Genomic DNA, 13,413 nt, shown 5'->3' with positions numbered 1-13,413 from the left:
ACACTGAACAAAATGTCAGACATTGTACTGGGCATGACTCCTTGTATTGTTGTTAATTATTTTAGCAGCAGGGTTTTTGGCTGATGTTAGAGACCAGGTTTAGAATGGCTCTTTACTGTTATTCTTTGATTAGTGGACATCTGGATTTGAGGAGTCCTGCTTTTGACCGTGTCTTTGAGGTTTCTGATACATAGATAGGCTCATTGATTAAGGTTTAGATTTTTCTCTTTGAGAAGCCACTGAAAAGCCTCCTTGTACTTGTGGAAAATTAGGGTAAAATGTATTTTGAACTAAGATGCTTAGCTGATTATGGATGGTTGAGTTTTAAAAATAATTTTAATTGAAAATATATATTAATTTTTTGTTCGTGCTATCAGAATATTAAATAATATTTTTATATTAAATATTTAATATATGCACACACGCACACTATAGGTAATAAGGTTATTTATGAATTTATTTAGATAGCATGGTTTTTAAAAGTACTAAATTAAAAGTCTTATTAATGATTCAGGGAAGTTTTTGTCTAAGAACAGTTTTAACTTGTGACTAAATTAAATGTCTTAATGTCTGAAAATTTAAAATTTAAGCATATGTATTATGTGCACACCACATCAGGTATTCAAAAGGGCATTTCAAGTGTAACAAAAACCAGAATGTTTATTTTTTCAAGACTTAGATTTTTTCTTCAGTGTTAAAGAAGAGTAACTGATTTACTAAATTACTGAAATGTCAGTAGTATTTCACTGACTTAAGGGAGCTTTGCATTTTTGTAGTTGGAAAAATATCAGAGTATAAGAAACAACTTAGGTATTTACCTTTCTAAAATAAGATATCTTTTTCACCCAGTAAAATAGGTCAAAGCCAGTTTTCATTTATAGATGATTATTTCTTCAAAGTTAGAATTTGATCTAAATACTTAAAGGGTATCTTTAGTCACCAGCCTGATACCCACATATATGAGCTCGTGTGCTTTCTCATAACTTGCCCCCCATCTTTGAAAACTTTCTCTGTAATTTGGAAACAGTGTAGGATTAACCTGTAGGACATATATATGATCATCGATGTCATGTATGTCTTTCATATTCTACATTTTCCTCCATTTATCCTCTTGTCCTGTCTCTAGAATCCTATTCTCATTTTTTAATATGGAGGCTATAATTTAAACAGGTGTTTCTCAAATGTCATTATTAAATTTATTCTTCATGTTTGTATCTTGGAACTTGCAGTTATTGATTATACATTTTGTCCGTTTACATTTCTTTGTACACTTTCCTAGAGAAGATGAAAGTGTCTAAGCTTTTTCTGTATTTTTCGCCCCATGTACCTTCTGGTATCGTAGATATTCTTCGTTTAATTATTTGCTGTTTGCTCTTAATGTTGTTTATAGTTTTATCAGAGAAAGGGGGAAGATCTTGAATTGTTCAAATATATAATTGTATGTGTGCAACTCTGTCCCTGTATTCACTAAGTTTTTACTGAGCATTGTGCTGATTATACACTTTCAGTACTCTGTCAGTTTAGAAAACAGAACAAGCTATAATTTATAAACTTGACAAAGAATACTTCCAATATACCATTTTTCTTAGTGATGGGAAAACATTGGAAGGCAATTTGTTGACATGTGTTTAGCTTTGTTATTTAGTGCTTAAATTAAGCAAGTAAAAGTAACTTTGTAATGAAAACTTTCATTTTGTTAACTCATTTTAAAAAAGCAATTATTGAACTTTTAAAGTAAAATGCTGGTTAATTCTTTATACTTAGATAAAAGTAACCTAAATAGAAGTTAGTGTTAGTTTTTTGGAAGAGAATTACTATTTTAAATTTCTTTCTACTCATGGATAAGAGACATTAACTCAACAGGATTTTGCTGTTGTTTCTTATATTTGTCCTATCAGTGTTGTATTAAATATGTATAATGTTATTAATAGATCTAAATAGTTTTTAGCCATTGATATCATAAGCAATAGATATTTTTATTTCCTGTTGGAAAAAATGGATGAAATTTATGTTTATTTCCTTATTTCTTTTTTCAGTGAATATTACTTCAGTATAGAAAATTTGGAACGAGACTTCTTTCTTAGGAGAAAGATGGATGAACAAGGTTTCTTGCCTATTTCCCTGATTGCTGGTTTCCACCGTGTTCAGGCTCTAACTACAAACCTTAGTCTCATTTTAGAGGTAATTATTCATTTACAAAACAGTTACAAAGCAGTCTGCACTTTTTGTTTATGCTGTGAACCTAAAACTGCTCTAAAAAATAAAGTCTATTTAAAAATTTAAGGAAAAAAATGGGAAAAGAATTTGTAGTTGCCTAAGGCTTAGACTGCATCTCATGGCTTTTTTCCATTTTATAAAACTCAAATGTCTAACCTTGGAAACTCCTAAAAAATTACTGATAATATTTCCACCTACTTTTAACTTGATCTTTCAAACTTGAATCTTTTTGACTGTTCTTAGTCCTTTAGTCTTCTTCAGGTTGCTGTATAATAGCATGTATTCAAATTTATTAAATTTTTGAGAATTTTTCATGTGCTACAGAAAGGCTAATTTAAAATAAGTCTTCCCAATTGTGTTCTTAAAGTTTTTATAAAATCTGCCTGTCCTGTTCTAGAATTATTTTCAACATTTTTGTTTTTATTTCCTACATACACATACAAATTTGCCCTGTTTGCTGTATAGTTATGTGAGTTTTGACAGACTTACAACCTTGTGCCCCTGTGTGGCCAATCCCTTCCCTGTACAGGGTACCTGGGAACCACTGATCTGATTTTTGTCTCTCAAGTTTTGTCTTTTCCAGAATATCATATTAATAAATTATAGTTTGTAGCCTTCTGTTTCTGATTTCTTTCACTTAGCATAGTTCTTTTGAGATTCACTCATGTTGTTGCATGTATCAGTAGTTTGTTTTTATTGTTGACTAGTATTCCACAGTACAGATGTATCACAGATTTATCCATTCTCTTGTTGATAGACGTTTAGATTGTTTTCAGTTTTTGGAGATTATGAGCAAAGCATAAAGGTCTTTGTGTGGACATATGTTTTTACTTTTGTTGGGTAAATATTGAGGATTGTGAGTGCTTGAATGTATAAGTGTGTCTTTAAATATAAGAAATGGCCAACCTATTGTTCAAAGTGGATTTGACCATTTTGCATTCCACCGTTTTGTATGAGGGTTCCATTTGAACCATGGCCTTGTCAGCGCTGGGTATTGTCAGTGTTTTTGCATAATAGGTATGTAGTGGTTTGTCATTGTGATTTTAAAATGCGTTCCTAATGACTAATGATGTTGAGCGTCTTTCATGTGTTTATTTGCCGTTGGTATACATTATTGAAATGTCTGTTCAAATATTTTGCCTATTTTTTGGCAGTGTTTGGTGTTTTTTAATAATAGAATTATAAGAGTTCTTTATTCTGGCTACACATCTTTGATGTGTATTTTACAAATATTTTTCTTTCCAATCTTTGGCTCATCTTTTCCTTTTTTTTAACATACTTCTTTAGCAAGTTTTTTGAACATATGTGCTCCATGCTTTAAAAACTGTCTATGGGAAAGTCTAGGTTTCAAAAACACTATAAACTAGTGATTTCTTATTTTTTGATATGTATTTAATTAATGATTTTTGTTTTATGAAAAAAATTACTTCAAGCAATGCTGTTATTGCATGTTTATAGATACTATTTAACTAGTTTCTGTATACTGTAACTTGAAGAAAATTTAGGGTTTTTTCTGTAATGCTTATTTTTAGAGCAAAATATTCATTATGTTCATAGTAGAATGAGTTTATTAACTACTGCCATTCACTGTGCTATAGCAAAGATCCAGCTCAGCTGTCATTTTCATTGACATTCAAGTTCATCCTGTACTTCTGTAGGAATCCGGTTTTAATTTCATTATTGTATGGTTTTGGTCTGTTCTTATTCCTATTAAGTCCTCAGGCACAATTTTCAGATTATTGATTATTGCCTTCTAAAACTTACTGTATTTTGCCGTGTATGATACGCTCCCATGTAAAATGTGCACCCACATTTTTGGCCCAGACTTTCAGAGAAAAAAATCTTTTGTTTTAAATTTTTAATTCAAATTTTTATTTGTTTACATTTAGGTACTTGTTTTTTGTTTATAAAGGAATTTTAGAATTTTTTAACTTATTATGGGACAAGAAATTTTATTTAACAAATAATTAGAAAACACAAGAGCAGATAGAAGGTATAAGAAATTTTATAGGGCCAGCCAACTGGCGCGTTGGTTAGGAACTGGCTTGGAATGCCAGAGGGCCCCGGTTCGGGTCCCACATGTGAGGGCCAGTGACACTGCCCTCTACAGCTAAGATGCTGAGCAACAGCTCAACCTGGAGCTGGGCTTCCATGAGTCGCCGGCGATAGCATAGGCTGCAGCCCATGCTGCAGTGGGTTGCCATGGGCTACCGTGTGTAGCCAGCAGCCAGCATGAGCGGCCAGCAGCCGCTGTGAGCGGCCGTCCAGAGGCCAGCGACTGATCTGCCTTGCCGGGGAAGAAAGCAGTGATGGTGCCAGCTTGGGCCAGTGGGACAACGTCCTCCATAACTAGACTGAAGAACAAAAGCAACTTGTCTGTTCCCCTTCCCTCGATTCCCCAGCGATGTTCCCCTCCTCCAATTCCCCAATAAAAATCTTTTAAAAAAAAAGAAAGACATTTTATGTACTCTAACAAAATTTTGATATTTGCACACAATAGAAGGCCAAGAATTCTTCATCATTGCAAGCTCGGCAGCGTAAGTTCAACAAAACGATTATCGTATTCCAGGGTATTATTTTGCATACAGATATCATTATTGATTTCTAGAGTTACACTTTTAACTCAAGCATAAATAAAATAATTAAGAACATTTATATAGATATGGAATTAGTACTACCCATATATAATGCGCATCCTTATTTTTCCCTCACAAATTTGGGCAAAAAAGTGTGCATTATACACAGCAAAATATGGTAATAGCAGTAGGGAAGAAATATTAAAATAACCTTTGTGTTACTCTTATGGTTCACATTTTTGATACGGTAGCTGATGATACAGTAAGAAATAATGCTATTGTGAAATATAGAAACACATAAGCGTAGTGATTTAGAAGAGTGTAGGCCTGTATTCACTTAACATTCATCATGCACCTACCATTTGTTAAAGTGGGAAAGGGGTCCTTGTACTGTTAGGAATGTAAGACATCATTAGGCTTTGCAATATGTACACTGATTTAGAGCATGGACTTGAAAACCTGCATATACATTCTTGTAGGTTTGTGACCTTGGATAGTGTCCTGAGATTCTCCAAAGTGGAAATTGTAACCACATACTTCATAGGGTTGTCATGAGGATGAAATGTATAATGACAGTATCTGTTACACACTGGAAGCTCTGATAAGAATTTGCTATTGTTCGTCTTCAAGGATGTACTTCTGTTGATCACTATTTTACCTTTATTTCATTTCAGTCAGCTTTTTCCTGTATACATTTGAATATGCTCAAGTCTTTACTTTCTTGAAAAACCTATCAAAAGAAGCCAAATATACATTAGCTGACACCTGTATCTGCCCTGGTTGAATTTGTCTACACAGACAAACTTATTGAATCCATTTCCTTCTAGTCAGCTTACTTTTTTTTTTTCTTTTTTACTTTGATACATATATTTTTTCATATGATTGTTGTTGTAGCAATATTTATCACATTACACATAGTACGATATTGTTGCCTATAGTCATTATACTGTGCATTAGATCTCTATGGCTTCTTTAGTACTTGTTGCAAGTTTGTACCCTTAAACAACATCAAAATTATTTCCCCTACCTTTCGTCTCCTGGTAATCACCATTCTACTCTGTTTTTTATGAGTTTGACTTTTTTGACTTCCACATATTAATGATTATCATGCAGTACTTATCTTTCTATGTCTGTCTTATCTCAGCATAATGTGCTCAAGGTTCATTCATGATGTACCAAAAGGCAGGAAGGATACCATGGCTGAATAATAATCCATTGTGTATATATACCACATTTTAAAAATCCATATTGATGAGCATTTAGGTTGTTTCTACATCCTGACCACTGTAAACATGAGAGTACATATATGTCTTCAAAATATTGTTTTCATCTCCTTTGGGTATATACCCAGAAGTGGAATTACTGGATAGTATGGTAGATCCTGCTTACTGCATTCTTGATTTTTGTTCCAGTACTATTTTGAGTCTTCCTTTTTTTGTTAGACCCAATTGATCCTGGCTCTGTAGCTAATTAGTTGTAACTATTGAAGTTACTTAACGTCTTCCTGCTTCAATTTTCTCATTATTTAAATAGGGCACGTAATAAGCTACCATAGAGTATGAGGACTTAGAGGAATAATGAATATATTTGTAAAGTCTTTAGAACTTTGCCTGGTACTCTGATTTGAAACCTTATTTTCCAATTGCCTGACCTTGTGGTTCCTTAGAATTTATGCTACTCTCTTATTTATATCTAGGCGTTCTGCACATGCAAGTCTTTCTGTTAGTTCCAGGGCATATATCTATGTAGTCCAGCATTAATAGTGATTCGTAATAAATATCATTAAGAAAAGGACTCAAATTAATCACTAGTCTGTAAAAATCTCAGATACCCAGAAATATTGACTATACACTATAACCCATTGGTTAGAAGTTTAGAATTGCCAGTTTTGTTTTAATAAAAATATGTGTAACTCTTATCTCAATGCTTTCCTTTTATTTGTGTATGATGCAGTGTAAGATCCTGTTAAGTCCTGAATCATGACTGTTTCACTTTCTGTTCTTTTTTTCTTCTTGAATTAGTCCCCCCCCCCCAAATAGGGAATAAATACCCTGTGATTCAAAGGGTATATAGTGAAAAGTTTCTTTTCCATCTTTTACCAATAGTAAATTAGTTAAACCATTCTTGGTGGCAATCAGTGTTACATCTTTTTTGTGTATTCCTCCTGAGATAGTTCATATGTACTACATACACTATTATATCGCTTTATTTTTTTAAAAAACAGCATGTATTGAAAGAACATTCAGTAGCTGTATATGTAAAGAACTTAGAGTTTTTGCCCCCAACTTTTTCTTTTAAATTGAAGCATAATTTATATACTGTATATTAGAAATGATATGATTACAGCTGACTTTGCCTGTGTGGTGTCTACTAGATAAAGATATAGAACATTTTTAAATTCCCAAAGAAGCTCTCTTGTGGCACCTTCTAGTCAGTACCACTGCTCTCAAATGCAATTGCTTTTCAGAGCTCTCTCACCTGTTTTTTAAACTTTACATAATTAGAATTATATGTATTTTATATATGATATTTGATCATCATTTCTGTTAGTTTTATCCATTGTTGGTGTGTAGTAGTTCATTTCCATTTTTGGGTAGTGTTCCATTGTATAAATATAACACAATGTATTTTTCCATGCTTCTGTGATAGACATTTGATTTGGGTTCTTTCCAGTTTGAGTCTGTGATACTATTGTGAACATCATTGCACATATTTTTTGGATGGATACATGTACTTATTTTTCTGTGAAATTGATATGTAACAGAATATATGTATGCTTAGGTTTTGTGGTCACTACTGAACATTTTTCCGAAGTATTGAACCAGTTAAAATTACCACTGTTGAGAGTTCTAGTTTCCTCACATTCTATCCAACACACTATTTGCAGTCTTTTTTCCAAAACTATTTTGAAATATTTAAACTCATAGGACCTTTCAAGGAGTTTTAAAAGTCATGTATAAATATGATGTGAAATGAAGAGATCTTAGGTTTTCAGTTTGAGTTTTGAAAACTGTATAAGCCCGCTCAAAACAAGACATAGTCTATTACTCTAAAGATTTTCTTAGTGGCCCTTTCCAGTCAATCTCCCCCACCCCACCTCACCGCTTCCCAAACCAAACCACTTTTCTGATTCTATTAGCATAGATTGATTTTTGCCTGTTCTTGACATTTGTGTAAATGGAATTCAGTTTCCTGGCTCTTTCAATTGTAGTTTTTCAAATTCATCCATGTTGTAGCAAGATCTGTTTGCTAGGTATACCGGTTTGCTACTGGGGTGCCATTGATTCTAGAATATTCAGTAGACAAAACTAGAATATGTTAGAAAAATAGATCACCAAGTCATTGTAGGATTCTTCCTTTATTTCTTTACTTTCATATTTCAGACTTTTCTCTTTCAGTGAATATCCTGATTCACATCAAAAGATTCTGTTTTTAAATAATTTTTAATATTAATTATAAAGTAATGCCTGAATATGGAATATATGACTTGAGAAGTTAGAACTATACTAATATTAAGAGCATACAATCGTTAGACTCTTAAGGTAATACATATATGTTCTCCAACTAAAATATAACAAGCTTTAATATTTTAAAGCAGTGTTATGTAGAATTTTTTATATTTGTATTTTTAATTTCTAAAAGGTTAAGTACCCTTGAATTTTACTTAAAATTCAAATTAGTAAGGCTTTAATTTCTATTTCGAAGAAATTTTGTTCTAGTTTTATCTTTAAATTAAAACACGGTTATTATGGCTCAGCTAAAAAAAACCAAAAAAACAATAAAAAATAAAGCTGTTATTTTTGGGAAGCACCATAGGCCAGTGGCTAAAACTTTTATTGGTGGACAGATAATAAATTTTTTGCGTTCTGGTATTGACTCACGCTGAGTCTGTGCTCTTTATCAACTTATCGTAGTCCCCCTTTTGGCGGATATGATCCAAGACTCCCAGTTGATGTCCAAAACTACGGATAGTACCAAACCATATATATATTGTATGTACTGTCATTTTTCACTCTGGAAGGAAGCACTTCCCGGCTTCTCTTTGGCATATCTGAACCTCTAGCATCACTACTCTTGTGCTTTGGGGCTTTTGTATTTTTTTGTTAAGTAGAATAGGGGTTACTTGCAACAAGCGCTGTGATATCGTGACAATCTATCTAATAACCCAGATGGCTAACAAGTGACTAATGGTCAGGGTGCACACGCTGGACAAAGGGATGATTTATGTCCTAGATAGGACAGTGCTGGCTAGTGTGAGAGTTCACACTACTCGGAACAGTGTGTGCAATTTAAAATTTAATAATTGTTTATTTCTGGAATTTTTCATTTAATATTTTCGGATTGCAGTTGATTGCCGGTAACAGAAACTGTGGAAAGCAAAACCACAGATAAAGTGGGGACTGTTGAACTTTATCTTTTTGAGCTTCAGGGTCCTCAGGTATGAAATGGGTAATTTTTACAATTTTTAGGTTATTGGAAGTATAGGATGGTGCAATTAAAAAATTTTTAATGAAAGTTCTTTAATAACTCAAAATTCCTATTTATAGGCACTGAAAGATAGCACAGAAGTGGAAATTGTGGATGAGAAAATGAGAAAAAAAATAGAACCAGAAAAATGGCCAATTCCCGGCCCTCCTCCACGTAGGGTGCCACAAACAGACTTCTCTCAGCTGATTGATTGCCCAGAGTTCATACCAGGCCAAGCCTTTTATTCACAAACAGGTAACAGCTTTTCTTCTAGCAAACAGCATAACAGTGGGCTATTTGGTGCAACTTACCTATTCTTTTTTTAAGTTTATTTAGATCAATAGGAAAATTAAAGCTAATTAAATGACTTTTGATGCTCTAAATTCTATTCATATTGTCTCCCACACAGAGCTTTAAATCAAATAGGGATTTAAGGTTTATGAGTGAAACTCTGTTCTGTTTATTCTTAAACTATTTGTATACTTTGTCATGTGTGGAGTTTCTACTTATTTTCTCTTAATTTTACTAAATGATTATAGATATATTGTGCCAGTTTTCCCCTTGTAAGCTTGGGATAGTCAAGTAGGATTGGAATAACCTAAAAGCCTTATATATAAGAGTGGGGTAGCCATTCTTTAATTTTGTTACCTATGTGCTTCAAGCTTGTCTTGAAAAAACTGAGATGACCTATATTCTAATGTTTAATTGGGGTTCTCTTGTGAAGTTATAATTACAGATTAAAGAATTGGTATTCATAATTTCCAAAAACTGCTTTAATGTTAAATTTTCTTTCCTGGATCACTTTTAAGACATTCCCTCTTGGGAAAAAATGTGTGCTTAAACTTTTTTCAGTCAGGGTGATGATCTACTGATGCTCTTGGATGTCATTTGACCGGAATATGCAGAGGAATAGGTGACTCACTGAAATATCATAAATATTGGAACAAATCGTGCTGCAGCAATGAAAGCAACCAGACTTCCTTCTGTGCAAGAATGTCTACTCCCCATTCCTCATGGAGGAGGTTGGGCCAGCACTGCCGTGGAGACGAACACCTTTGTGATGAGGATGAGAGACAGACCAGAGGACTGCTGTTGTTTTTATAGGAGATGCCCATTTGTGTGTAATTAGCCTGGGCTGCATGTGCTACTTTTATTCACGGTGGGAAAGTTAATTATCCTTCGGGAAATACTACAAGATTCTGTCTTTTCCTTCCAGACTTATATACTTGTGTCAGATAAATAAAGCAGAAATAGAGTGGCTTGAGTGGCATTTCCCAGATTGTTAGGTCCTTTGCTATTTGATTTGCCCTTAGTGTACATTGTATAACTCACATGTTGTCACCATAATTCACATAGAATATAAGATTTATTAATGTGGACACTAAGGAATAAGAAATTTAAGAGATGAACAAGAGTATTTTTTTTTACTCTTTAAAATGTATTTTTGATACACTAGTATGAGACACCTCCCATCAATACAGCACTGGTGGACAGTCTCACAGATATTTTTATTTAGTGTTTCTTTGATTGTCAGCTCACTGTGCCTCGCCTAGAAAGCAACCTTGGCAGGTGTTTTAAAATTTGAATATAAGTGACTTTTTCTAGGTTTTTTAAAAATTATATAATGTTTGATTGTATCTGTTAGATTAATTTATTGTTTAAACTTAGGGTCCAAGATGACATTTTTAACCTGCTTATGAACAGGCATTAGGTGAATTAGATAAAATAGAAAACACTTCTTCCACAAGGTAGCTAAGATAGGTCAATCAAATTGGGGATGCCTGTCCGTTAGCCATTTATGTGTTATTAATGAAATTACAGGAATAAAATTACAATGTTTTGTACATTTTTGTGTTTTTTTTAATATTAATATATACTCATTTACATGCACATTCATATTGCCTGAAATAAATCAATGTATATTTAAATGTTAAAAATTTTACGTTCTTTAGATTTCTTTAGATTGTACATCAGAAACTAGATGGATAATGAAAGGTATGTAGACAGATAGAATGTTCTTAGAGTTATGCTGATTCACATTAATTGCATCATAGGAATAATTATGTAAATTAAGTCTTTTCCTATGAATCCCCAAATTTCTGACCTTACTAATCCCATCTGGTAAGAAAGCCTTAGTTCCCTAAATTCAGAGAACAGTATGTCACCAAATATTTGAAACAGAAATAAGGCATAGGAAATGGAGATTGATTATCTGTATGTGTAGAGAAAAGTAGTGAAACTTTTTTATCTTTATCCTTTTTATTCAAATGAGAAGACATTAAATTTCAAAATCATAACCCTTCATGTATACTTTGAGGGATTTGTGTGGTAAAATATTTAAATATTTGGTCCTTTTCATCAAAGAAATTAAAATTTCTATTTTTCCCCCTGTGGAGCTTGAATTGTCTAACATGAGTTGACCTTTGTGCTGAACGGAGGACCTTAATGCACCAGAAAAGGTGATTATGGTAATGGTAAGGTGTTAGTTTTGAAATTTAAATTTTGCAGTTCTATGGATATAATATTGTACTATCAATCCTGAAAGGATTTCATTCACCAAGATTGAAAGGTCAGGTATCTGACAATGTTAATAATGTTTTTGTTTGTTTGTTTTGGGCTTTAAAAAGTGTATAGGAGTATCCCTAATGATTATTAAATAAGCTGTGGGATTTCCTTTGAAAAGTTGATCTGCAGAAGTATTCTTGAAGGTACCACACTTTAGGTATAATCCTTTTAAAGAAATCTATATAGTTACCCAGAGCTGGGTTCAGGGTGGATAAAAAAGTCATACCAGGTGGATATCGCTGACTGTATATGTGGTGATTATTTCTGGGGAGTCCTGTTGATAATTTTCAATTAATGAAACAGCAAAAATAATTTTTTCTATGTGTTCTTACAAACTAGAATTTGTGTCAAAGTAGGTGTCTATTTTTTTTTTTTTTGGTCTATAAGTAAGTTTAATGTGGAGTAATGCAATCCTATTTAAACTCATTTGGTTTTGAAAGATTAGGGTTTTAGTTAAATTTGAACTCTTTTTATTGTAAAACAAAACAGAAAATCATATGAAGTGTATGTATAGCTTAATTATAAGGTGAACATCCTTTAAAAACTCCAAGGCTTCTAAATTTCCTTGTCTTACCCAAATTTTTTGGTATTTTTATGTCATTTAATTTATAAGCACATGTGTTGTAAATGTAATGAAACACTTCATGGTAGAAACATTCGAGCTTAAAGAGTATTTAGAGATGATTATGTAATAAACTTAAGTAGGTATTTAAAGATTAAATTTCTGTGTTAAAAATAGTAGCAACTGATTTCCCTAGCATGTGCCAGCTGTTATTCTAATCATTTATACATGCACTATGCATAATGGTAACTTATTTAATTTTCACAGTTTCTAGGGTGGTGGTCTGAGTCTACTTTTAAAGCTTTATTCACTACATGAACATAGATAATTCATAGTATTAGGAATAGGGTTGTTTATAACTTTAATAATACTGACAGCCAACCTAGTATTTTACTCATGCTACTTTTGTGGATTAAGATTGTACCATTAATTAAGGAAGCTGTAGAGTAGCAATGTTCAATAGAAATATATTTGTTATACTTGTAGTCCTGATAACCTTAATATACTTACAAGCTACAAAATAACCTGAAACTAATATAATATTCTATGTCAACGGTAATTGAAAAATAAATTTTAAAAAATTAAAATAAATGAAATTAATTTTAATATTTTAAACATTTTAATATATATAAATATTACTATAACATTAGTATAAAAATTATGGATTTATTTTACTTTTTTTGTACAATGTCTTTGAAATCTGATGTGTATTTTACACTTATCCTGAGTGCATTTCAGGACTGACTACATTTCAAGTGCTTAGTAGCTCCATATGGGTACTGGCTGCTGTATTGTACAGCATAGTTCGGAGCTTTTTTTTTTCTTATGAAGCTATATTCTTTTAAAGTTACATAGTAATCTGGTGGTTGAATCCTGGATCTAACTATACCTCCATGGAGAAAATATTCATCTGATTCTAGCATAGAGTAGGTGAAAGTAAAATCTTGGAATATTTTCAAACCCAAACTCCTGGAATGTGCCTTTACATTTTCATTTAGTAAATAAAAGTATTTTTGTTGTTCATTT

The 13,413-nt window shown here is 32.5% G+C and overlaps 1 protein-coding gene across 5 annotated transcripts in view; it reads left to right on the top strand.

Moving 5' to 3' along the window:
* Positions 1 to 13,413, top strand: part of LARP1B (La ribonucleoprotein 1B) — a 70,967-nt gene that overhangs the window by 22,436 nt on the left and 35,118 nt on the right. For 4 of the 5 annotated variants that reach the window (XM_019663871.1, XM_019663947.1, XM_019664016.1 and 1 more), the window contains exons 8-9: positions 2,037 to 2,181; positions 9,341 to 9,515. In XM_019663871.1, coding sequence (XP_019519416.1) covers positions 2,037 to 2,181; positions 9,341 to 9,515 — 320 coding nt within the window. Of the gene's footprint in view, positions 1 to 2,036; positions 2,182 to 9,340; positions 9,516 to 10,112; positions 11,105 to 13,413 lie in introns of those variants that run through there. The other variant, XM_019664172.1, reaches the window with a different exon arrangement.

The sequence above is a fragment of the Hipposideros armiger genome, unplaced genomic scaffold, assembly GCF_001890085.2.
Source record: "Hipposideros armiger isolate ML-2016 unplaced genomic scaffold, ASM189008v1 scaffold_1, whole genome shotgun sequence".
Classification (NCBI taxonomy): domain Eukaryota; kingdom Metazoa; phylum Chordata; class Mammalia; order Chiroptera; family Hipposideridae; genus Hipposideros; species Hipposideros armiger.
Note: the sequence above shows the minus strand (reverse complement) of the source record. Positions and strands in the feature narration are given on the sequence as shown.